The 24,824-nt window shown below is 41.8% G+C and overlaps 1 protein-coding gene and 1 non-coding gene across 2 annotated transcripts in view; both read left to right on the top strand.

Annotated features, from left to right (window-relative positions):
• Positions 1–24,824, top strand: part of LOC143288539 (rabankyrin-5-like) — a 41,670-nt gene that overhangs the window by 806 nt on the left and 16,040 nt on the right. The window contains exons 2-17 of the mRNA XM_076597131.1: positions 2,114–2,306; positions 3,324–3,445; positions 3,909–4,044; positions 4,458–4,581; positions 6,001–6,150; positions 6,803–6,968; positions 9,075–9,279; positions 9,632–9,758; positions 10,548–10,656; positions 12,729–12,826; positions 14,826–15,063; positions 16,437–16,689; positions 17,963–18,131; positions 19,247–19,365; positions 21,668–21,730; positions 23,890–23,983. Coding sequence (XP_076453246.1) covers positions 2,114–2,306; positions 3,324–3,445; positions 3,909–4,044; positions 4,458–4,581; positions 6,001–6,150; positions 6,803–6,968; positions 9,075–9,279; positions 9,632–9,758; positions 10,548–10,656; positions 12,729–12,826; positions 14,826–15,063; positions 16,437–16,689; positions 17,963–18,131; positions 19,247–19,365; positions 21,668–21,730; positions 23,890–23,983 — 2,366 coding nt within the window. The remainder of the gene's footprint in view (positions 1–2,113; positions 2,307–3,323; positions 3,446–3,908; positions 4,045–4,457; positions 4,582–6,000; positions 6,151–6,802; positions 6,969–9,074; positions 9,280–9,631; positions 9,759–10,547; positions 10,657–12,728; positions 12,827–14,825; positions 15,064–16,436; positions 16,690–17,962; positions 18,132–19,246; positions 19,366–21,667; positions 21,731–23,889; positions 23,984–24,824) is intronic.
• Positions 24,152–24,270, top strand: LOC143288655 (5S ribosomal RNA). Its single transcript, XR_013056133.1, has one exon. It is a non-coding gene; the product is annotated as a 5S ribosomal RNA (ribosomal RNA).

The following is a 24,824-nucleotide window of genomic DNA, read 5'->3' on the forward strand; positions in this document are numbered from 1 at the left end:
TATACAACCATGAATACCTACCAGTAATCCACCCACCAAGATTACACACGTCCATGAAAATTACCATACCACATGCGCACATGCACACAGTCAGTTTGTGTCTCTTTCTCTCACAACACACACATATGATATGCGCGCAAACACACACACACACACACACACGCATACACATGGACATTTGCACACATACATGCACACACACACACACACACACACACACACACATGCGCGCGCGCACACACACACACACACACACAGATACACACACACACACACACACACACACACACACACACACTCAAAACCAAAACAACTCAACGTAACGAAATGTATGGTATTAAACAGTGAAACACAAGCTCAACACTTATATCACACAAACGTGCATGTAACTATCAATTTTACAAGACAGGAGCATTTGAATGCCTGCCAACAGTAGTGCAACCACTTATTGTATTTATAGCTCAGTATGAAATCTAAATCCTGTCTGCTTCATTCAAGGAATACTGAGGCATGTGTAGTGAAACCAATATGGAGCAGCATGTATAAAAATAAAAAAAAGAAAAAAGAAAAGAAAGAACCCCCCCCAAAAAAACCCAACAACAACATTTAAGTTTATAGTGATAAACTTGTAACTGATTGCGTCATTTGGTCTTTGCCTTGCCAAAGTTTTTATATTGACAGACAACAAGAAAGAAAGACATGTGCTCTTGGAAGAAAGGAGGATCTTAGTGGGTGAGGAGAGATAGAAGATTGATTTGTGGTATCTTCAGGTATATAGGTCACATGATAAATACAACCCTCCTGTTGGTCACATTCCTGACCTGAATACATTTGTGTGCTTGTGATGTATTTGTATTCAGAGGTGTCAATAAATTGTGTGCTGATGAGGATATGTGATAAGTGTGTTAGTGATAAATATGTAGACCTATATATGTTTACTAGCACTTTGCATATCTGGACATTGCACATCTGTACATAACTACACAACAAGTAGATATATGGTGGTGTTGATTCAAAACATTGTTTCTGATATCAGCTCAGTATCAATAGAAGTTTGTTTGACTTTATCCACAGCTGCTTAGCTGTGAGGCCAAAAGCTACATTTAAGTATTAGCACACAGACACGCAGACACACTGACACACACACACACACACACACACAAGGATTAACTAACCAAACAGAAATGCAAGTAAAAAGAAAATGCAGGATGTTTCCGTGAAGAGATATAGCAGTTGCCCATGGGAAGAGTTTCTGAGTTTCTCTTCCCTCTGTAATTTGTGCAAAGTCTTTCTGATGTGCATCACATGGAGTATGCATCACACATAGTCAGCTCTGGTGTTTACTTTGGGAAAATAACCTCTTCTCTGTGACATGGAGCACACGTCATGTGACACACACTGTTCATCCAAAAGCCGTGCACTTTCTTAATGCTCATAATAGCAGAAAAGCCATCTGCTAAGCAGGAAGAACTTGCTCCCTTGATCAACCAGTCTGTGAGATGGTAGTGAAGTGGGTGTGTGTCTGTGGGTATGTGACATTGAGTGAAAGAGCCGAGGTGCACTGTGACCTATTTTCTCTGAGAGAGAGAGAGAGAGAGAGAGAGCATCAGAGGGGTGAGGCACATGGAATGTGAGTGTGGGTGTGTTGTGAATAGATTGATGGAAGGCAGTAGAGAGGGAAGTGAGTTATGATTCAAGTGAGTGGAGTGCAGTGGAGTGAAAGGGTGTGGGGCACACTGAATATTCATATCTTGTATATTTGTGTGTGTGTATGTGTGTGCATGTGCATTCGAGTGGAAGTTGCATTAAATATAAAGGTTGTTATTTCTTTGTGCTGAAACTGAAAGTATATATCTGAACCCCCTTTTCAACAAAGGAGAAATTACCATTATGAACAATTACTATTTAAAAAAAAAAAAAAAGAAGTGTTTCAGGAATGCAGCACGGTGATATAATGTACTTTAATTCAATTATCTTCAGTTCTTTTGGAATATAGGCTTTTTTATGTTTGAACTAAGATAACAAGGGATCTTTTCCTTTTTTGTTGTTCTCAGCCCACACTGCAGCAAAATGTGTCGAGAGTGAAAGGGTTAAAAAAAAAAAAATGTTCCAGATGAGGTGTCAAAACTTCAGAATCATCTCAGCCTCCTGCGCGAGGAGTATGTTAAACTTCAGAATCGCTTTGCGGACCTCGAGCGCCGCTACCAGGTGGCGGTGGCTGGGAGTGGGGAAGGAGACAGCGAGGGGAGCTTTGTAACCCGTTTGCTTCGAATCATCTCAGATCTGTACGACAAGGAGCAGTACAGGTGAGGTTTCTGTGGTATGTGTGCGACTTGTCTGTGTTTTGTTTTTAAGAGGAAGGTGGCAGAATGGTTAAGACACTTATCTGCCAGTTCAGTGTCCTTGAGGGTCTGGGTTTGAATCTCAGTCAAGTACTTTCTCTTATGTTTTGCTTGAAAATTAAGTGTCTAGTCATTCGGAGGAGATTATAAACCAAGGTCCTGTTTGCAGCATGCGCTTGGTGCACTGAAAAAGAATCCCTGGCAACAAAGTGTTGTCCTCTTGCAAAATTCTGTAAGGGAAATCCACTCTTGATAGATTCACAAATATTTCACAAATATTTCTGTCTATGTATTCAAGGCCTGATTATTGGCATTTAATTTTGATGCTGGACAGGCATCTGCCTAGAAGATGTGATGTAGTGTATATTTGTCCAAATACTATCACTTGTCCTTAAGAAACTGAAACTGAAAACTATTTGTTTATAAGTTTTTATTTTAGATTTTTTATTTGTTGTTATATTGTTTGTCCGTATAATTTATGTTTTAAGCTCTGAAAATAGATGTCTGTTTTTAGTTGTTTGAAAGTATAAACGTTTTTGAAATTGATTGAAAAGGAGAAAAATAGAATGTAGAATAAATGTGGCATATATGGATGTTGAATAATTGGTTTTATTCATCCTCAGTCATAGGGTAAATTAACTGGACAGCAGTAACATTGGCACTGTCAGTCCATTTCGTCCCCAGTGTGGTTGCATGTGTGTGATTTAAGATTGCACTGAATATGAACATTTCCATGCTATTTCAAACTCATGTGATGATGTGTACACAAGGTAAATTTAACACATTTTTGACCAAGCAAAATCTGTTGATTTGCTGCCCCTGATACAAGCTGTTTTGATGAGAGCAATCGGCACCACATGTTGTGTCAATAAAATCCTTACTTTGCAATAGCTTCAAAAGAATTTTCAAAGACTGCATTCATGGGTTGCATATACAGTAATTTTCCTTATATCATCATTATTATTTACTGTGTGTTTTCAGTGACCTGCGAGTGCAGCTGGAAGGAGGTCATCAAGTTCATGCTCACAAGTTCATCCTCCAGGCTCGCAGTGATGAGTGGGCATCCTCCGACCTTGCTCACGTTTCTGAGCTTGACATGTCAGGTATGTATACTGTGTTATTTCATGGGTTAGGAAGCCGGGAGAGGTTTATTTTCTGTCTGTATGATGCTTCCGAGGAAAGTTGCCTTTTTTGTACATACTGGTTTAATGTAATTGTGTTTGTGTCTCAAGAAAAAAGTGTGCATATCAGTACATGTGTGCTTCCTTGAGTGGTAATGTGTGTGTACATATGTTGTGTGCAGTTTGCATTATTTATGAGGGTACATAAATCTGTGAGACAACTGATTCAAAATCCAGTTCAAAAGTGGACATTCAAATGCGGAAGTTAGATAAAGAAAAACAGCCAAGCAACAGTATTTGTGATGTATTTGTATACCTATATGTGATGTTTCTGTGCACAAGTTGATTGTGCTCATGCATATATATTATTAATGTGAGATACCTATCTTTGATAGCAGCCTGAGAGGCATGACATCTTTGTTGAACAAAGTCTGTTCTTTGTCAGATATCAAGCTGGAAGTGGGCCGAGCATTGTTACGGTGGGTATACACAGATGAGATCAACATCAAAGCCGAAGACACCTTTCTGCTGGAATTACTTCGAGCTGCCACTCGATTCCGACTAGAAGCTCTTCGCAAGAGGTGTGCAGTACTTGTTTAGATGTGAACAGTGTTTACACTAGAAGAGTTTCATGTATCACATTTGAATGCTATTGCTTTTGGATCCATAGTGCTGACATGATTTTAGATAGATGCTTGGAAATGGTTGGATATATGATTGTACTTTGATGGCTTAAAAGATTGACTGACGTAATGGCAGTAATGTTAACATTGCTTCTGCTCATTAAGAACATTTGCTCAGAACTTCCATTCACCCTTTTGCTCCTAACTGGGTGAACATTTTGTTCACAATTTTTATTAATTCTTTTCTCAATAATTTATTTACACTTTCGTCTATTTTGGACATTAGAGTGCGTTTCATTTTATTTTCTGAAGAACATAAGTTTCTAGGTTTTATTTTCCAAAGAACCATGGTGTCTTGTTTTTTTGTTCAGGTGTGAGAATGGCCTGATTTCCTTTGTGAACATGAAGAACTGCATTCAGTTTTACCAAACAGCGGAGGAGATGGGAGCAGAAGTGCTGAAGAAACACTGCTCAGAACTAATCTCTAACCATTGGGTGAGTGAGACACTTTTGTCGAGAGGGGTTTGTGTGTCTGTTGGTGTTAAACACGTTAGATGTTTCTTGAAGTTAATTGACTCAGTGCTCTGGCAGTTTCCCATTCGCACGCTGCCAAGCCCCAAAATGAATAACCACGCTCAGCCATACACACATGCGGCCATGAACAGAAAACAGCTCAAATTGATAGTGGAAAAAATCACAGAAATGCCTGTCATATCTATCTTCTTCATTTATTGGATGCTAGCTAGGCTACAGTTTGAATGAATGGTTATTCTTTGCCCACATTTTTTCATATTAAGCTACAGTGTGAATAAATGGTTATTCTTTGTCCTTTTCCCTTCAGTAATAGATTTCATGTCAAATAAAAGTTCTTCACCAGTTAATAAAATCAGTTTGAATTGATCTCAGTTTAAGTTGCCACTATTTGTCAAACAGGTTACTGTTTTCATGTGACAAAGAAAAAAATCAACATGCATTACGTACCTTGCTTTTACCACTGTTGTTTTTTTATGACCAGAAATAGATTAATATATGTTACTGGCCTTGATTTTACATTTGTTTTTGTTTTTTAATGACCAGAAATTGACAATCATACATTTTAATGGATTGATTTTACCACTTTTTCTTTCATGACCAGAAATAGAAAAGCATACATTACCGACCTTGTTTTTACCACTGTTGTTTTTTTATGAACGGAAGGAGAAACATACAGTACTGTCCCTACTTGCACAAGTTTACTTAATCCTCTTTGCTCTGGCTGGAGCATAAAGTTCTAACAATTTTCTCCTGTCGTTTAGGTCTTGAGTGAGCCAGCTGATTTCATTCAGGTCTTGCCTGCTATTTCCATCTCCTCTTCCACTTCTTCTCCATGTGTTTCGTCGTCGGCCTTTCTTTTCCCTGGTGGCGCCCATCAGAGGGCAGCGTAAGGATGTCTCTTCTTCTTCTTCGTTCATGGGGGGCTGCAAGTCCCACATTTACTCGTATGTACGTGTATGACTGTTTTTACCCCGCCATGGAGGCAGCCATACTCTGTTTTCAGGAGTGTGCATACTGGGTATGTTCTTGTTTCCAAAATCCACTGAACACTGGCATGGATTACAGGGTCTTTAACGTGTGTATTTGATCTGCTTGTGTATATACAAAAAGGGGGTTCAGATACGAGCAGGTCTGCACATATGTTGACCTGGGAGATCGGAAAAATCTCCACCCTTTACCTACCAGATGCCATTACTGAGATTGGAAACGGGGACCCTCAGATTGAAAGTCCAATGCTGTAACCACTTGGCTGTTGCGTCTGTCTGTAAGGATGTCTGATTTTATTTATCCTCAGGGCGTGGCCCAGCCACCCACATTGCTTTTACCACTGCTTTTAAAAAAATCTAATCTTTTTTTTTTCTTCATTCCCTCATGTTACAGAATGAGTTCACCAGCGATGATTTCAAGACAATGCCGGCACCGCTGCTGTACAACATGTTCAAGGCCAAGACGGAGTTCCCCTTACACACTGCCATCCGGGCATACAGAGAGGACGTTGTCTTCCTCTATCTCATCGAGTTTGACGCACAGGTAGGGTGGGTTTTGATGCACATGGAAAGGACTTGCCTTTTCTTTTTTTTTTTTTTTTTTAGAGTCTTTTTAGGAGTCTGACAATTGACAGCAGAAATCAGACCCCTGCTGGAATTTGAACAATGGATAATGGTTAGTATGTTAAGATCTAGGGGAAAAAATGTCCTTATAAGAGTCTAACAAATGAATGACTTGTGTTGGATTTGCGGCTGTTGTTGTTGTTGTTGTACTGTGAGGCGTTAAATAATTGACAGTGTGAGCTATACCAAGGGGAGAAAAAATCCTTTTATACGTCTGACAAATGACATGCTTATCTCGGATTGCTTTTTTGCAGTATTTTGAGAAGTTAAACAAGTGACAGTGCCAGTTACTACCAGTGGTAATAATTATGATTAAGTGGGTGTGTCTGAAAGTAAAAGATATACATGTATATGATAATACACTTTTTTTTCTTAACCCAAGCACAGAAGTACTAAGGCGCATGTTTACATGGATGCAGTAATGTACTCAAGCATATATGCACCTGTCTCCCTCTCTCCCTCTCACTGTTCATGCTCATGCACACATAAACAAATTGTCAAATATGTAAACATGAACAAACTAAAAAATAAATTTAAGAAGGGCACATGTTGCACCACATGGTTTGGTTCAGCTGCCGGTGAAGGTGAACGAAGTGGACAACAAGGGTGACATCCCCTTGGACCTGGCCCTGCAGTCCCTGCAGAAGAGTGTGGCCCAGACCCTCCTCAAGAACCACGCTGACGTCAACCGCAAAGACAACGCCGGCAAGTGCCTGCTGCACAAAGCCATCAAAAGAGGTAAGTGGGGATGGTGGGTGGGAAGGGTGTGGGGGGGTGGGAGAGGGGTTCTCCTCTCCTCTCCTCCTCCTCCTGCGTTCACTCGTATGCACACAAGTGGGCTTTTACGTGTATGACCATTTTTACCCCGCCATGTAGGCAGCCATACTCTGTTTTCGGGGGTGTGCATGCTGGGTATGTTCTTGTTTCCATAACCCACCGAACGCTGACATGGATTACAGGATCTTTAACGTGCGTATTTGATCTTCTGCTTGCATATACACACGAAGGGGGTTCAGCCACTAGCAGGTCTGCACATATGTTGACCTGGGAGATCGTAAAAATCTCCACCCTTTACCCACCAGGCGCCGTCACCGAGATTCGAACGCGGGACCCTCAGATTGACAGTCCAACGCTTTAACCACTCGGCTATTGCGCCCGTCGGAGAGGGGTTCATATGTTCGTCCGCTCAGGCAGTGTGTACAGTACAGCAGAGCGCAATACAATACAGTGCAGTGCTGCAAGGTATGATACAGGAGATATGTTTATCCCTCCTTTCATATGTGTTCATTCATACAAGTGAGGGGTAAGGAAGACAGTTTATTATTTTTTTTATGATATTTTTTTCATTAAATTTTATTGACTTTCAGTACCCCCTGAAAATGGAGTATGGCTGCATACATGGTGGGTTAAAAACAGGTATTCACGTAAAAGCCCTTTCATGTACATATGAGTGAATGTGGGAGTTGCAGCCCACTAACGAAGAATTGCAGCCCACTAACGAAGAAGAAGAAGAAGAATTAACTTCAGTTTGATACTATCGATTTAACCACTTTTTTGTTTATGTAATAAACACGTTTTTAACATTAACATTATACAAGTACATACTTCCGAACAAACAAAGTGAAACAAACGAAAAACTGAAACAGATAAGCAAAAGATACACACACACATTATCGTCACCATCATCACCATCATCATCATCATCATCAACATAAATGTTTCACAGAGAATAACACCAGACCTATCTCCTGTCCCCATGTTCCACTTCATTCTCATGATCCCCTATCAACAGTCCACTCCCTACCACCACCACCACCCCCCACACACCCTTCTCTCCACATTGAATGGATCCCCCTGTTATCTGAGTCTCACTGTTTCATGCTTGTTTTATGCAAACAGCTGTTCACAAAAAAATGAAGCTGAAAAAGAAAAGTCTTACTGTTCTTAGCAAGGAATACAGTTTCATTTGTTTGTTCACTCAGTCAGTTCCAGAGGTATCAAGAAAGGTAAAGAGGGCGTGGGAGGGAGACTACTTCCACTTGGTGTCTAATCTTTTTTTTTTTTTTAATTTTTTTTTTTTAGATGAAACTATAAACCTAGGTTCCGTGTGAAGCATGTACTTTGCGCGCTGAAAAATAACCCATGGCAACATAAATGTTGTCCTCGGGCAAAATTCTGTAGAAGAAATCCACTCTGATAGGTACATAGATACACACTGGTGTACATGAATATATATACCTATATGTCTCTCTGTCTCTCTCTCTCTATATATTGTCCGATGTGCGGTTTTATAAAGGAGGATGAGTTACATTTCTTGTTTCATTGCAAAGCGTTCGCTGATATTCGTGAAAAATGTACTGTCTTTAAAACATGTTCTGCAAAGAATGAAGATCTGTGCAGTGTACTTAACATACATCAAGAAAATTCAGTCCAGTCTCTGGCAAAGTATATTGCCGAAGCATATAATTTTCGAAGAAAAAACATCACTCACTGTTGTTCTTTAAGAAATTGACTTCGTAAACTGGATGGTCGAAATTATGTAGATGCCTTATCAATGGATTTCAAAAATGGTATGTTTTGAATAGACGTTCAAAAATGGTATGTTTTGAATAGTCATTTCATCTTTTTTTAGAACTATTTTGTTTTTGTTTTGATTGTACCCCCATGTCATTAGGGCTGATAAGCTATTGACATTAAAACAGTTCTGAGTTCTGAGTTCTCTCTCTCTCTCTCTCTATATATATATATATTTATAAAAGGATGTGTTGAAGTGTTTCGGGATTTGTCCGAACACAGTAACGCCTCCTTGAGAAAATGAAACAAAAACTCCTGTTTCCTGTTCAGGGGACGGGTTCTCAGCCAAGTTTCTGATCGGCCACAAGGCGGACCCGAACCTGTCCACCTTCCTGGACAAGGAAACGCCCTTGCACATGGTGGCCTGCTTCAACCCTGAGGTGACGGCCGCGTCCACGCTGGCCGACATGGCTGAAGTGGCCAAACTGCTGCTGGAAGCGGCCGCTGACCCCAACGTTCAGGATACTGCTGGCAGGTGGGATGGGTGTGGTTGTGGGTTGGTGTTAGAGTGTGTGTGTGGATGTGTGGGAAAGATATTTGAATGTGGTGTGTGTTTTGTGTTGATTTGATGCTTTTGCATAAGTGTTTCATAGTGGTGGTGTGTGTTTCTTTGTGTGTTCATGTGTGTGTAAGTTGCTTGTATGTATGATTGCATGCGTGCATATGCTCACCTGGATACTAATATGTGGGAGTGTTAAATCATTTGTATGTGAGAAAAGGAAGGATGAGTTTTATGAGGAAGGATAACTTTGGTCAGGTGGTGTGTGGACATGTAAACCGTACATCCTCCTCAGCTGAAAAAGAAAAAAATCGGCTATGTGTTCCAGCACCCCTCTGCACAATGCGGTGTTCTGTAGAAACGATGCGGTGGTTCGAGTCTTGCTGCAGCACCGCCTCAACCTGGAGATAAAGAATTCTGATGGCCACACGGCCCTCTGGCTGGCATTGCAACAGGTGAGGCGCTGTTGTGGGGGGCTGTCTGCCATCATGTCTCTTCTGTGAGCTTCTTGTGAAGCTGCTGCTGCTGCTGCTTCTCTCTCTGTGCTTTCAACTGTATGTTTATTTGTATGTCTGTCTGTCTGTATGTCTGTCACACACCCACAGTACGAGCTCCACACACGCAGGCAAGAGTTGAAAAGATGATGAGACATGAAGACACCATCCCATGTTTTAGTCAAAAACAGTTGGTCTGTAGTTGTTGGTGCCAGAGCTTCTCACTTCTGTTGCTGATAGTGGTGCTGGGTCTGTTGACAGTGGTGCCTTGTGTGTGGATGTGTTTCTTAACTCACTCAGTACGGCCAGTCCTCTCTTCTCCTCTACACAGACCCCTCGGATGTCCAGTGGGTGTCTGAATGACCCAACCTTTAGCTTCCGTCGTCAGAATTGTGGTATTCTTTGTCAACATTCACCTCTTCAGTATAAGAGCCTTCCGCTTGCAATATTTTGATGATGGTAATTGGGGTGAAACGCTGTTAACGTCGTCTCTTTCGCCGTTCGTATGGAGAGAGTTAATGACGTTTTCTAATGATAGACTGATGTGTGTTTGTGTGTGTGTGTGTGTGGTTTTGTGTGTGTGTGTGTGTGTGTGGTTTTGTGTGTGTGTGTGCGTGGTGGGTGGTGGTGGTGTGATGTGTGTGTGGGGGTGGGTGTGTGTTTGTGTGTGTTGTGTGCGTGTGGTGTGTGTGTGTATGCGTGTGGTGTGTGTGTGTGTGTGTGGGTGTGTGTGTGCGTGTGTGTGTGCAGGGGAAGGAGGCAGAGGACAGTGAAGCGGAAGTGGTGTATGGCCCGGACAGTTTTGCCCAGCTGCTGATCAAAGCCGGCAGCTCTCCTGATGCCGTAGAGCCTGAGTCAGGTAAACAGTAGTCCTCCTCCTTCATCAGCATTTGAAAAAGCCCCAGATTATGTGGCTTTTCATGCCCTGCTCTCATGGTGGCCTCATTTTCGATACCCCTCCACTTCGGTGCTTGGGATGAGTCTTGTCAGGGTCTTCAGTGTTGGCAGATTGATGAGGGTCTCCTCTGGTGTGTGGCCTCCTGGTGACCTAACATCGATGATTCCCTGTGGACTGCCAGCACTGGGACTGTGGCAGATGAGCCCGTATGGGGGACTCGGAATGAGCAGCGTGGGAGTAATGCCTCTGAAATGGTGCAGATGATGGGGCAGCAAAAAACAAACAGCTGTAGTCCTGAAGTGTGGAGTGGTGGCCTGGTGGTAACATTCCTGCCTAGGAAGCATGAGAGTGCACGGGATCAAATCTCACACTCACTCACTGCTTTTGTCGTCCCCTCCGCTAGTAAGTAGCGGTTTGGACGCTAGTCATTTGGATGAGACTATAACTTGAGTTCCCTTGTGCGGCATGCAAAATAGTCCAAAAATCCACATTGACAGGAAAAGGAAAATTTTAGGCAGGAAAAAAGGGTGGTGCTGCACTTTAGCGCTTTACTTTAGCGCTCTCTTCTGGGAAGAGTAGCCTGGATTTCACAGAGACATCTGTTGTGACACAAGAGTAATACTACGGCACACAGTACAATACAGTACATCCTTACTCATCCAACTCAGTACAAGACAGTATAAGACTTGGGGTCCCAGGAATGATAATGATGTTGATACATATACCTACCACGATTTTGACTCTCCCCTCACTAGACCGTGATTGGTGGCCTGGGTACTTGTCTTCCAGATGAGACGATGAGCTGAGGTCCCCTCTGTAGCATGCGTTTAGCACTCATAGAAAAAAGCCACGGCAACATGACAAAATTCTACAGAAGAATTCACTTTGATAGTAAAGCAAATAAACCTGCAGACAGAAAAAAAAGAAAAAAAAAAAGGGTGTATGGGTGGTGCTGCACTGTGGCGACATGCCCTCCATAGGGAAAGCAGCCTGAGTTTCACACAGAGACCACATACCAATGCAACTCAACACAGTGCAATGCAATTCAACACAACACAGTGCAATGCAGTCCAACACAACACAACACAACACAGTGCAACGCAATACAACACCGTGCAGTGCAACGCAGCACTACTCAACACAGTGCAGTGCATCGCAACACAACAGGACAGTGCAACACAGCACAGTGCAATGTGATGCAACACAACTCAACACACTGCAGTGCTATGCAACACAACACAACACAACACAACACAGTGCAGTGCTATGCAACCAGACTCAACACAGTGCAGTGCAACACTACACAATGCAGCACAGTGCAGTGCAAGCTAACTCAACACAGTGCAGTGCAGTGCAACGCAACACTACACAACACAACTCCGTGCAATGCAACGCAATGCAATGCAGTACGGTATAATACAACACAACACAATAGAATGCCACACAGTAGAATCAACGCCCACATCCAACTTTCACTTTTTATCAGCCCTTTTTCTTCATCTTCTTCCTCTGCTTCATGGGCTTTGACTTCCACGTTCATTCATATGTATGCATGAGTAGGCTTTTACCTAAGTGACTGTTTTTACCTCCACCATGAAGGCAGTAATTTTCAAGGGGAGCCCTTTGTCTAAAGAAGAAACAAAACAGTATCGGATCCCATAGTTGCCAGTATTTTCTCCCCCTCCACTAGACCTTGAGTGGTGGTCTGGACGCCAGTCATTCGGATAAGACGATAAATCGAGGTCCCGTGTGCAGCATGCACTTAGTGCACATTAAAGAACCCACAGCAACAAAAGGGTTGACCCTGGCAAAATTCTGTAGAAAAATCCACATCGAAAGGAAAACAAACTCGCAGGCAGAAAAAAATACAAAAAAAGGGTGGCGCTGTCAGTGTAGCGACGCGCTCTCCCTGGGGAGAGCAGCCCGAATTTCACACAGAGAAATCTGTTGTGATAAAAAAGAGTAATACAGTACAATACAATACAGTACAGTAGGGAAAAAAAAAAGGTGTCACTGTCTGTGTGTTCTGGCAGGGAACAGTCTGCTGCACCTTGCAGCGAAAAGTGTGAACCAGGCCGCTGGTATTTTCCTGGCTGAGCACGGAGCGTCCGTCAGCCATGCCAACAACAGGGTGAGAGCTGTGTGTGGGTATGTGTGTAGGTATGTGTGTGTGTGTGTGTGTGTGTGTGTGTGTGTGTGTGTGTGTAGGTGTGTGTGTGTGTGGTTCTCTGTGTGTGTGTGTGTTTGTGTGTGTGTGTGTGCGTTTTATGCATGTGTGGGGGATGTGCATGTTGGGGTTGGTGGGTGAGGGGGGTTGTGGTGTGATGTGTGTGTGTGTGTGTGGTGTGGTGTTTGTGCATGTGTGTTTGTGTGTGTGTGTGTGTGTGTGTTTTTGTGCATGTGTGTGGTGTGTGTGTGTGTGTTATGACTGTAGAAGAACTGAAATGTCTAAACATGGAAAAGCAGATAACACGGATATGTGAGATTGGTTGCTTGTAGAGTGTGGAGAAGAAACTAAGAAACTTATGTGCATTCTGAATCAGAACAGGCTCTCTTGGACTGTGTTGAATAACCAACAGTAGCGTGAAACAGTGGCCCTTCCCTTTCATTCACACTCCGTTTTTTTTCCCCCCAGCTTACTATGGACGAATGGCTCTGATTGGGGCGATACTGTTTACAACCGTTTCAGACGAAGGGCACTGATTGGGGCCATACTGTTTACAACTGTTTCAGACGAAGGGCACTGATTGGGGCCATACTGTTTACAACCGTTTCAGATGAAGGGCTCTGATTGGGGCCATACTGTTTACAACTGTTTCAGACGAAGGGCACTGATTGGGGCCATACTGTTTACAACTGTTTCAGACGAAGGGCACTGATTGGGGCCATACTGTTTACAACTGTTTCAGACGAAGGGCACTGATTGGGGCTATACTGTTTACAACCGTTTCAGACGAAGGGCACTGATTGGGGCCATACTGTTTACAACTGTTTCAGACGAAGGGCACTGATTGGGGCTATACTGTTTACAACTGTTTCAGACGAAGGGCACTGATTGGGGCTATACTGTTTACAACTGTTTCAGACAAAGGGCTCTGATTGGGGCTATACTGTTTACAACCGTTTCAGACGAAGGGCTCTGATTGGGGCCATACTGTTTACAACCGTTTCAGACGAAAGGCCCTGATTGAAGCCATATTGTTTACAACCGTTTCAGACGAAGGGCTCTGATTGGGGCCATACTGTTTACAACTGTTTCAGACGAAAGGCCCTGATTGAAGCCATATTGTTTACAACTGTTTCAGACGAAGGGCTCTGATTGGGGCTATACTGTTTACAACCGTTTCAGACAAAGGGCACTGATTGGGGCGATACTGTTTACAACCGTTTCAGACGAAGGGCTCTGATTGGGGCTATACTGTTTACAACTGTTTCAGACGAAAGGCCCTGATTGGGGCTATACTGTTTACAACTGTTTCAGACGAAGGGCCCTGATTGGGGCCATACTGTTTACAATCGTTTCAGACGAAAGGCCCTGATTGGGGCCATACTGTTTACAATCGTTTCAGACGAAAGGCCCCAATCGAGACCTTGGGTAGTTTTGAATTTTTGGAGTGGCACCTGTTTTGCATAATTACATTTCCACTCTCCACTGCGACCAATAAATACAGTGTGTGTTGCTGTGCTTGTGAGCAAGAGATTTATTTTCGCAGTGACTGGTTCACGTGAACAGTGCGTGTCAACAATGGTGTCTGACCCAGTTTCATTTTGGTCACAAGGCAGACACACAGAATTAGATGAATCTGAAATTAAACTGTATCAAACTCTTTGTGCTCTTCTGGAATTGTTTACAAGTCATCAGTGTTTGCAAATTTTGAACAAAAAATATGGATACTTTCATCATCTCACTGTATGATAGCATAAGAAAGGAGGAAGTTTTATATTGTGTACCCAACTAACTCATTATATTATTGATCAATTTGGAAGTTTTCAATAAATGAATTCTGACATTTGTTTGTTTGTTTTTTTTAAACAATTTCATTTCTTACCCATACAAATGGGTCATCTGTCGGGAAAGTACCAGGTGAGTTAATGTCTTGGATAAATAAAAATGCAACTTTGCTCTGCAGGGGGAAACTCCCTTGCACTTTGCTTGTGACGCTGGTCTCACCCGACTGGTGCAAGTTCTTCTGGACAGAGGAGCAAACCCCAACTCTCAGACCTTCACGGCGAAGATGTCGGCCCTGGAAAGCAACTTGGCGGCCCTGGGAGGGGAAGAGAGTCGTCCGATCAGCAAACAGACGCCACTTCACCTTGCGCTTGCCAAGTCCCACAACTCTGTGGTGCGAGTGTTTCTGAAATACAAAGGTTGGAATTGAAAGATTGGTTTAATTTTGTTGATTTTGATTTTTAAAATTTTTTTTATTAAGCTGTTGGTTTTATATAAAGCTTCTTATTGTTTAAACAGCTGTAGAGATATGTTAAGAAAAGGAAAACACAAAACAAAACAAACAAAAAATCCCAGTACTTAACAGTTTGATTAGGGCTCTTTATGCATATTCTGTCTGTTATTTTTGTTCCAAAAATGTAACATACTAAAGTCCAGCAGTATTTTTCAGTATACTCTTCCTAGCCTTCTGAGTTAAGATACTCTTGTTTTGATGCTAGTTGTACAGACTTAACCTGGGTCCTAATGTGTTAAACACTTAGTTCCAACAAAATCTCATTTTCCTTCATACTTTCATTAGATCATATGAAATTAAAAACCCAGTTCCAACAACATCTCATTTTTCTTCATACTAACACTGGATTACATGAAGTTGAAAAGCAGACATTTAAACCACAGTTTAACTCATTGACAGGGCACATTTCAGCCACAGTCTAACCCATTTCCAGCGGACATTTAAACCACAGTTTAACTCATTGACAGTGGACAGTTTAACTCATTGACAACAGACATTTTAAACCACAGTTGAACCCATTCACAGTGGACATTTAAACCACAGTTTAACCCATTCACAGTGGACATTTAAACCACAGTTTAACCCATTGACAGCGGACATTTGAATTAGTTTGACCCATTGACAGCGGACATTTAAACCATGTTAAACCCATGGACAGCGGACATCTGAACCAGTTTATCCCATTGACAGCAGACATTTAAACCACAGTTTAACTCATTGACAGCGGACATTTGGACATTTAAACCATGTTAAACCCATTGACGGCGGACATTTGAACCAGTTTAATCTATTGACAGCAGACATTTGAACCGACCCATTGACCGCAGACATTTTAAACCATAGTTTAGCTCTTACAGCGGACATTTAAACCACAGTTTAACGAATTGAGAGCAACATTTAAGCCACAGTTTAACTCATTGACAGTGGACATTTTAACCACAGTTTAGCTCTTATAGCGGACATTTAAACCACAGTTTAACTAATTGAGAGCGACATTTAAGCCACAGTTTAACTCATTGACAGCTGACATTTTAACTACAGTTTAACTCATTGTCAGCGGACATTCAGCAATGCAGATCATGGTTTAACTCTGAAGGCGGACATTCAGCAATGCAAATCATGGTTTAACTCTGAAGGTGGACATTCTGCAATACACACCACAGTTTAACTCTTACAGCGGACATATATACCATAGTTTAACTCATTGAGAGTGGACATTTTAACACAGTTTAACCCATTCACAACAGACATTTAAACCACAGTTTAATCCATTCACAGCGGACGTTCAGCAGAGCGCGGACAACATGCGAGTGGTGCCCAACTTCAACCTGAAGGACTCGGAGGGACAGACGGTCCTGGGACTGGCCCTGTGGGGAGGGCTGCACGAAACGGCCGCGGCCTTTCTGACGGCTGGGGCCAACATCAACGAGCGCAACTCGGCCGGCATGACCCTGCTGCATGAGGCCATTGAGAAACAGGACACCGTCAGCGCTCTGTTTCTGATTGAGCATCATGCCGACATCGAGTCTGTGTAGGTTCTTCTTCTTCGTTTGTGGGCTGCAACTCCTTAGTTCATTAGTATGTACATGACTGAGCTTTTACATGTATGACCGTTTTTACCCCGACAGGTACACAGCCATACTCCGTTTTCGGGGGTGTGCATTCTGGGTATGTTCTTGTTTCTATAACCCACTGAACGCTGACATGGATTACAGGATCTTTTAAATGCATATTTGATCTTCCGCTTGCGGATGCGCACGAAGGGGGTTTGGGCACATATGTTGACCTGAGAGATCAGATAAAACTCCATCCTTTACCCACCGGCGCTGTTACTGAGATTCGAACGCGAGACCCTTAGATTGAAAAGTCCAACACTTTTGTCGCTCGGCTGTTGCACCCGTCTGTGTAGGTTCATGTTTCTGATTGAGCATCATGCGGACATCTAGTCTGTGTAGGTTCATGTTTCTGATTGAGCATCATGCGGACATCTAGGCTGTGTAGGTTCATGATTCTGATTGAGCATCATGCGGACATCTAGGCTGTGTAGGTTCATGTTTCTGATTGAGCATTGTGGACATCCATGCTGTGTAGGTTCTTCTTCTTCTTCTTTCTTTTGCGGGCTGCAACTCCCATGTTCACTTGTATGTACATGAGTGGGCTTTTATGTGTATGATCGTTTTTCACCCCGCCTTGTTGGCAGCCACACTCTGTTTTCGGGGGTCTGTGTAGGTTCAGATCTGGCCTCAGAACACAACTATACATATCTGCTTTTGTGGATGTGTAGGTGTTGGAATGTGGTGTGGTGTGGTGTGAATGTGTGTGTGTGTGTGTGTGTGTGTGTGTGTGTGTGTGTGTGTGTGTGCGTGCGTGCGTGCGTGCGTGCATGCATCCGAACACTTTATCATTGACACATTTTATTTGTTTTGTTTGTAAGTCTTGATTATAGTGCCATGTGGTGTTGGTTTTTGTGACATTTTTTCCCTACATGTTGATGTTGATTGTCCGCACTCTGGGACCCTGTGCTATGGAGGTAAAGTGCATTACAAATGCCCATTATTATCATCAGTAGTTGTGGTGGTAGTAGTTACAGAGCTGGGGTGGACATGTATTGAATGACTGGTGTGTTTTGGATTCTTTTTTCATTTTCCTTCTCTCTCATCATTACCATCATCATCATGCTCGTCATTATCATTTCATCATCAGATCTCTAAACAAGTTACACCCCTTGCATTTTATCATAGTTATCATCATCATCATCATTCTCCATCTTCATCAGAATCCACCGTTGCTTTCACCCCATGCAGGTCTCCGGACAAGTTACGCCCCTTGCAGCGAGCGATAACGCGGCACCTGCCAGTGATCGTGGAGACGCTGTGTCAGCGAGGAGCCAACATGGACGTCCTGGACAGCGAGGGTAACTGCCCCTTGTGGCAGGCACTGGAAACGGGGCAGGAGGACATTGCACACATTCTGGTTCGTTCCCTGTCACATCAAATCAAAAATACTTTATTTATCACACACATGGAAGTTCATTTGTGCAATAACAGAATCATTTTAAGCACATGCATTATATAAACCACACCGTAAAAGGGAGATTATAACGGGTCAAATAAAAAATCCACAGTAAGTGACGATGGACCACCACAAGCCTGACGCACAACATACATCATGCCAATAAAAATGACCATGAAATTTATGTAATTTAAAAGTCACTCATACACACACTCCGTAACGCTTGCCTGTTCACACGCCCCTCCTCCAGTCACGCCCTCATCCCCCACCACCCGTCAAACACTTAGATACACATGTGCATGCTCTACCACACACCAAACACTTTGATACGCACACATGCATGTTCCACCACACACTCCTACCTGCATGCAAAACGTCTGCACTCATGGTCTGTGACAATCTGAACGTTCCCAATCAGATCTCATGCAGTCCCAAAACACACCCTTTCTTTTATGTCTGAAAGAAATTCAGTAGTTTCATGTGTTCTGGGGCTGGAATGATAAGAGTATGCATGTTCACATGTGGGTGTTTGTTTGTAGTAGAGTGTTTGTGTCAGGGTGATAATATGTTTTGTGTGAGTGTGTGCACATGAGTGTGTGTGTATGAAAGAGGGAGAGAGAATTATGAATACTATCCTTTGCCATGGACCAGATTCTGGCATCATCAGTGTGTGTTTGCTTGCTTGTATGTGGCTGTGTGTGTGTCCATCTGTATGTGCTTCTTTGTGTATGTGTCACTGTGTGTGTGTGTGTATATGTACATGTAAGCGTTCGTAAACCTGTGTTTGTGTTTTTCACCCATGAGTGTGTTTGTGTTTGTGTTTTTCATCCCTGAACGTGTTTGTGGACCTGTGTGTTTTTCATCCCCGAACGTGTTTTTGTTTGTGGCCCTGTCTTTGTGCTTTTTCATCCATGAATGTTTGTGTTTGTGGCCATGTGTTTGTGTTTTTCACCCATGAACATGTTAGTGTTTGTGGCCCTGTGTTACTGTTTTTCATTCCTGAACATGTTCATGTTTGTGGCCCTGTGTTTGTGTTTTTCCTCCGTGAACGTGTTTGTGTCTGTGGCGGCACACAGGTACACCACAAGTGCGACATCAACCTGTGGTCCAAGGGGCCCAGTGGGTGTCACCAGTCTCTGCTTCATCGTGCCATTGACGAGAACAACGAGACCGTCGCTTGCTTCCTCATCAGAAGGTGGGGACGCTTCTTCTCCTGCCTCTGGTTAACTCTTCTGTTAACTCTTTAACCTCTGCTTGCCCAGTCGCACAGAGTGTGCTGCTTGTTCCAGTAACTGACTGACTCGCTTTGGGGGGTGTGTGTTTTTGAACTGATGTGAATTGCATTGCAACCGCACCATCAGTCGTGCTTGTGTCGTTGTTGAAAGAGGATGCTTTGTGTAAATTTTGCATTCAGTGAAAATGTTGAAAATTGTCTGTGAATAGAATATCAGTCATTTGGAGCTTGTTTGAAAACAGTCGTACGCTGCTGTCAGTCAAACAAAATTTTGTTTATGTCAGTCAGTTAAAAGTCAGTGCACATACACACACACACACATACACACACACACACACACACACACACACATACACACACACACACACATACACACACACACACACGCACACACATACACACACACACACACACACACACGTGTACGCACGCACAAAGCCTACTGTAGCTTGTCAGTCTTTCAAAGGAAACCCAAGTCATTGTAAAGTGCCAAACATCATTTCAACCATTGGAACTTGAATTGACTTTTTTTGTTTTTTGTTTTTAACAAGCACTTTGGTTGCTTCAGTGACCTTAAAAATCGACATCAGTGTTGACTGCAACAAAATATCAACAGTTTCTGACTGGACACATTCATTTCGATATCAGAAAAAGACACTTGTTTCACATTAAATGAACAGGAGACTAAGACCATCCTCCTCATGCTAATACAGACACATCTATTTTGAGGATGCAAGAGTGGAATCAGAGTTCACTTGTAACAACCAGGTTGTCTGGAAATATTTTTCTCCGGATATCCTTCACTTACCAGCTCTTGTCCTCTTTCAAAACCAAATTAAAAACCTTTCTGTTTGGTGTCTTATACTGTACCATGTCAAACTGATGCAAACTAGGCCTATCGGTTTGCTCTGCTTGGCCAAATTTTGCGCGGCTAACAGTGAAAAGACGAGCCGTCTTGCCGGTCCGCTCTTAGCCAATCAAACGCCTCTAAAAGCTATAAGTGCTGAATCATTCCTTTGGCCAAGGCTCTCCACGCCATCTTGTCAAGTTTACGCTCTGTCTCATCTTACGCTTTTTTTGGCTATTAAGCGTATTCATTTGGCCTTACTTTGCTGCATGCGGCTTGTCTGTATTGTATTCTTACATTCTGTGTACTCGATTCGACTCGGCCCCCTTGATTCGTTCGTTTTTCCTTACCTGTTAAGTCAAGGAGTATAATACAAACTCCTCCTTTCACTATAGACTTTGGATATGATGAAGCGTAGTTGTCTGTCTTTCTCCCCACCATCCCCCATCCCCACTTTTTTGGTTCTGTTTTGCACCATATAAGTATTACATTGATGATGATATTATTATTATTATTATTATTCAGTTGTCTGCAGTTTGTTTTGCTTGGCTGTTGACTAATCTCGGATTCTTTGATAAGTATCTGTAATGTGTTGTTTAGAGGTGGTGGAAAGGTGATGTGTTATGGTTTCGTTGTGTGTTTAATCTTTTGATATGATTTTAGTCGTTCATTGCTTCCAGTTCTCCTTAGTGAGCGTTCTTTTTATAAGCCTGAAGAAAGTTATGAGCTCTTTTTTTCTTTTTTCTTTTATTTTGTTTAGTATCTTTTTTTTTTTTATATGTTCTTCACTTGACAGTTTTATCATGTATCATGAAACATGCTTAGAGCCGCAGGTCAAGTGTGATATAAATGCACATTATGATTATTATTGTAAAACCAAATTGTGCTTAGATCAGTTTATGTTTTATTTAAGTTCCATTGACTGTCAAGAGTAGAGAAATATGGCCAGGTGCATTATCACAAACATGATCATAAAAACAGATATTAAACATATAACGAAGACACGAATGTTAAAGCATGGCATACATTGTTTCACATATTCACTTCACACATTGCAGGTGATACAATTAAAATGTAAAAACAGAAATAATCAATAAAAAGCATATTTCAAATATAACATACTATATTGCACATTTATTATAAACAGAGTAATTACATATATACTGAGACAATAATTGCTATAAACTTCTTCGTATCACACTCTCACACCTACTCATATATAGTGTCTTCTCCAGTTTGATATGTATTCACATAGTGTGATTTTAGATGAAAAAAAAACAACAACCAACAACCAAATCCATGTACAGAATAGTGGAACTTTGTAGCAGGGGGTGGGCGGGTGTGGGGTGTGGGTGGGTGGCTGCGTGGGTGTGGAGTGAGGGTGGTGGTTGAGGTGTGTGGCTGGGTGTGTTGCAGTCGCTGTGATCTGAACAGCCCCCGACGCCCTGGCCCCAATGGTGAGGGGGGCGAAGAGGCAAGGTGAGGTCTGGCTTGGACTAACACTCATGTCCTGTTGTCGTCATTGTCATCATCATTAATGTTATCCTCATCTCTAACACTGATGTCCTGTTGTTGTCATCATCAATATCATCATCGTCTCTAACACTGATGTCCTGTTGTTGTCATTGTGATCATCATTAATGTTATCCTTATCTCTAACACTGATGTCCTGTTGTTGTCATCATCAATATCATCATCGTCTCTGACACTGATGTCCTGTTGTTGTTGTCGTCATCATTAATGTCATCATCATCTCTAAGACCGATGTCCTGTTCTCATCGTTGTCGTCATCATTAATATCATCATCATCTCCAACACTCATGTTCTGTCGTCATTGTCATCATCATTGATATCATCATCATCTATAACACCCATGTCCTGTCATCATCATCATTATCATAATCATTGATATCATCATCATCTCTTAACACCCATGTCCTGTTGTTGTTGTCATCATCATTAATATCATCATCATCTCTAATACCCATGTCCTGTCATCATCATGATCATCATCATTAATATCATCATCATCTCTGACACCAATGTCCTGTCATCATCATCATTGATATCATCATTGGTATCATCATCATCTCTAACACCCATGTCCTGTTGTTGTTGTCATCATCATTAATATCATCATCATCTCTAACACCAATGTGCTGTCATCATCATCATCATTATCATCATCATTGATATCATCATCATCTCTTAACACCCATGTCCTGTTGTTGTTGTCATCATCATTAATATCATCATCATCTCTAATACCCATGTCCTGTCATCATCATCATCATCATCATCATCATCATTAACATCATCATCATCTCTAACACCAATGTGCTGTCGTCGTCATCATCATTAACATCATCATCATCTCTAACACCGACGTCCTGCCATCATCATCATTGCTGTCATCATCATCTCTGACTAACACAGATGTCTTGCCCTAGTTGTCATCATCATCATCATCATCATCATCTCTTTTTCAAAACTATTAAGATGTTTGAATAAGAAACAACAACAACAACAAAATTGCGATAGCACAATAAAAGAAATTTCCAAATCATCATCATCATCATCATTACCATCACTTTTTCAAGTGTATTTAAATGTTTGAACAGGAAATGCACTCCCAAAAATGTGACAATACAATAAAAGAAATATCTAAATTTTCGGTGCATAGACCTTTTTCAAGAATGAATGACTTGATATAAAGTATGTTAAGATGCAGCTCTGACAGAGTCAGAGAGTGTCAGTATTTTTTTTTCTGCCTGTCATGAGTTCTTCTTGGTTCATGTGGATAAACAAAATGAGTCTTTGTGATAACCCATTTTAAAAGTGTGTGTGTGTGTGTGTGTGTGTGTGTGTGTGTGTGTGTGTGTGTGTGTGTGTGTGTGTGTGTGTGTGTGTGTGTGTACTCTGTGTGTGTGTGTGTGGATATACTCTGTGTGTGTGTGTTGTGTGTGTGTGTGTCTGTCTGTCTGGATATACTTTTTTTGGATGTTAACATCAAATTTGACTTGAGAATTTAAAAAGATGAGCTGTTTTTTTCACAGGTTCCGTGTTTATGACAGTGTATTGTTGGTAAGGTTACAGGAAGCAATAAGCCTTTCTGTGATCATTTTTTTAATATTTTCATTTCTTTTTGACAAAACATTAGCTCTTTTATCTTACAAATTGACTCATCAGTTAATAGTAATCATCACAAAACTTTAGCTCTTTTATCTTGCAAATTGACACATCACTTGATAGTAGTCACCACAAAACTTTAGCTCTTTTATCTTACAAATTATCTCATCAGTTGATAGTAGTCACCACAAAACTTTAGCTCTTTTATCTTACAAATTGACTCATCAGTTGATAGTAGTCATCACAAAACTTTAGCTCTTTTGTCTTAGAAATTGACACATCAGTTAATAGTAGTCATCACAAAACTTTAGCTCTTTTATCTTATAAATTGACACATCGATTGATGGTAGTCATCACAAAAAGTCAGCACTTTTATCTTACAAAATGACTCATCAAATGATAGTAGTCGCCACAAAACGTTAGCACACACCACACCACACCACATCACACCACACCACACCACACATCAATCACAGAGATGCGTAAGAAAAGCTGCGTTGCTGGTGCAGGGACGGACAGAGCCCACTGCATTTGGCGTGTAGCTGGGGGTTGGAGCTGATTGTACAGGCCTTGATGGAACACAGCGCGGAGGTGAACACGCAGGTAATCAGGCAGTCTGCTGCCTTCGTGTTCTTCTGGCGCTTTCTTTGTCTTTTCTCGCTCTTTCTTCAGTCTGTGTCTGTGTGTTTGTGTGATCGTGCACATATGTGTTAGAGAGAGAGAGAGTTTTTTGCTGTTTGCTGTTCTTTGTTGTTGTTTTTCATCAGTGTCGCCAACGGCCATACCATGTTGAAAACACCTGTTCTCGTCCGATCACCGAAGTTAAGCAACGTCGGGCCCGGTTAGTACTTGGATGGGTGACCGCCTGAGAACACCGGGTGCTGTTGGCAACCTCTTCTCAAGGCCTGACTAAGCGCGTTGGGTTACGCTGCTGGTCAGGCATCTGCTTGGCAGATGTGGTGTAGTGTATATGGATTTGTCCGAACGCAGTGATGCCTCCTTGAGCTGCTGAAACTGAAACTGAAACATCGGTGTCTCTGTGCATTGTTTTGTGTCATGTTTTGTTCTATTTTATGCTGATGATTCTTTATCTGTGTGTTTAATTTTGTGTCCCCACCTTCCCCCTCTCTTGCTCTTTTTTATTTTTATTTTATTTATTTATTTTTTTTAAATACCTCGGGGCTTTGTGGAAAAAAGAGCAACATACACTTTCGTTTATGTTCCCATGTTCTCACCCTGGTGAAATATAACTTGGTTTTGTTTTGTTTCTTGTGTAAGTTTTCTGTGTGTTTGAATGGCTTGTTTGTTTGTTTTTTTTGTATGCTTTGGTGGCTTCTTTCTGTATGTTTTTTTAATTTTGTTATAATTCTTTGTTATTTAAAAAAACAACAACAAAGAAATAAGTTACATACAGAGGTGAAAAAAATAGGGGTGGGGATGGATG

Source organism: Babylonia areolata, chromosome 12 (assembly GCF_041734735.1).
Source record: "Babylonia areolata isolate BAREFJ2019XMU chromosome 12, ASM4173473v1, whole genome shotgun sequence".
Taxonomy (NCBI): domain Eukaryota; kingdom Metazoa; phylum Mollusca; class Gastropoda; order Neogastropoda; family Buccinidae; genus Babylonia; species Babylonia areolata.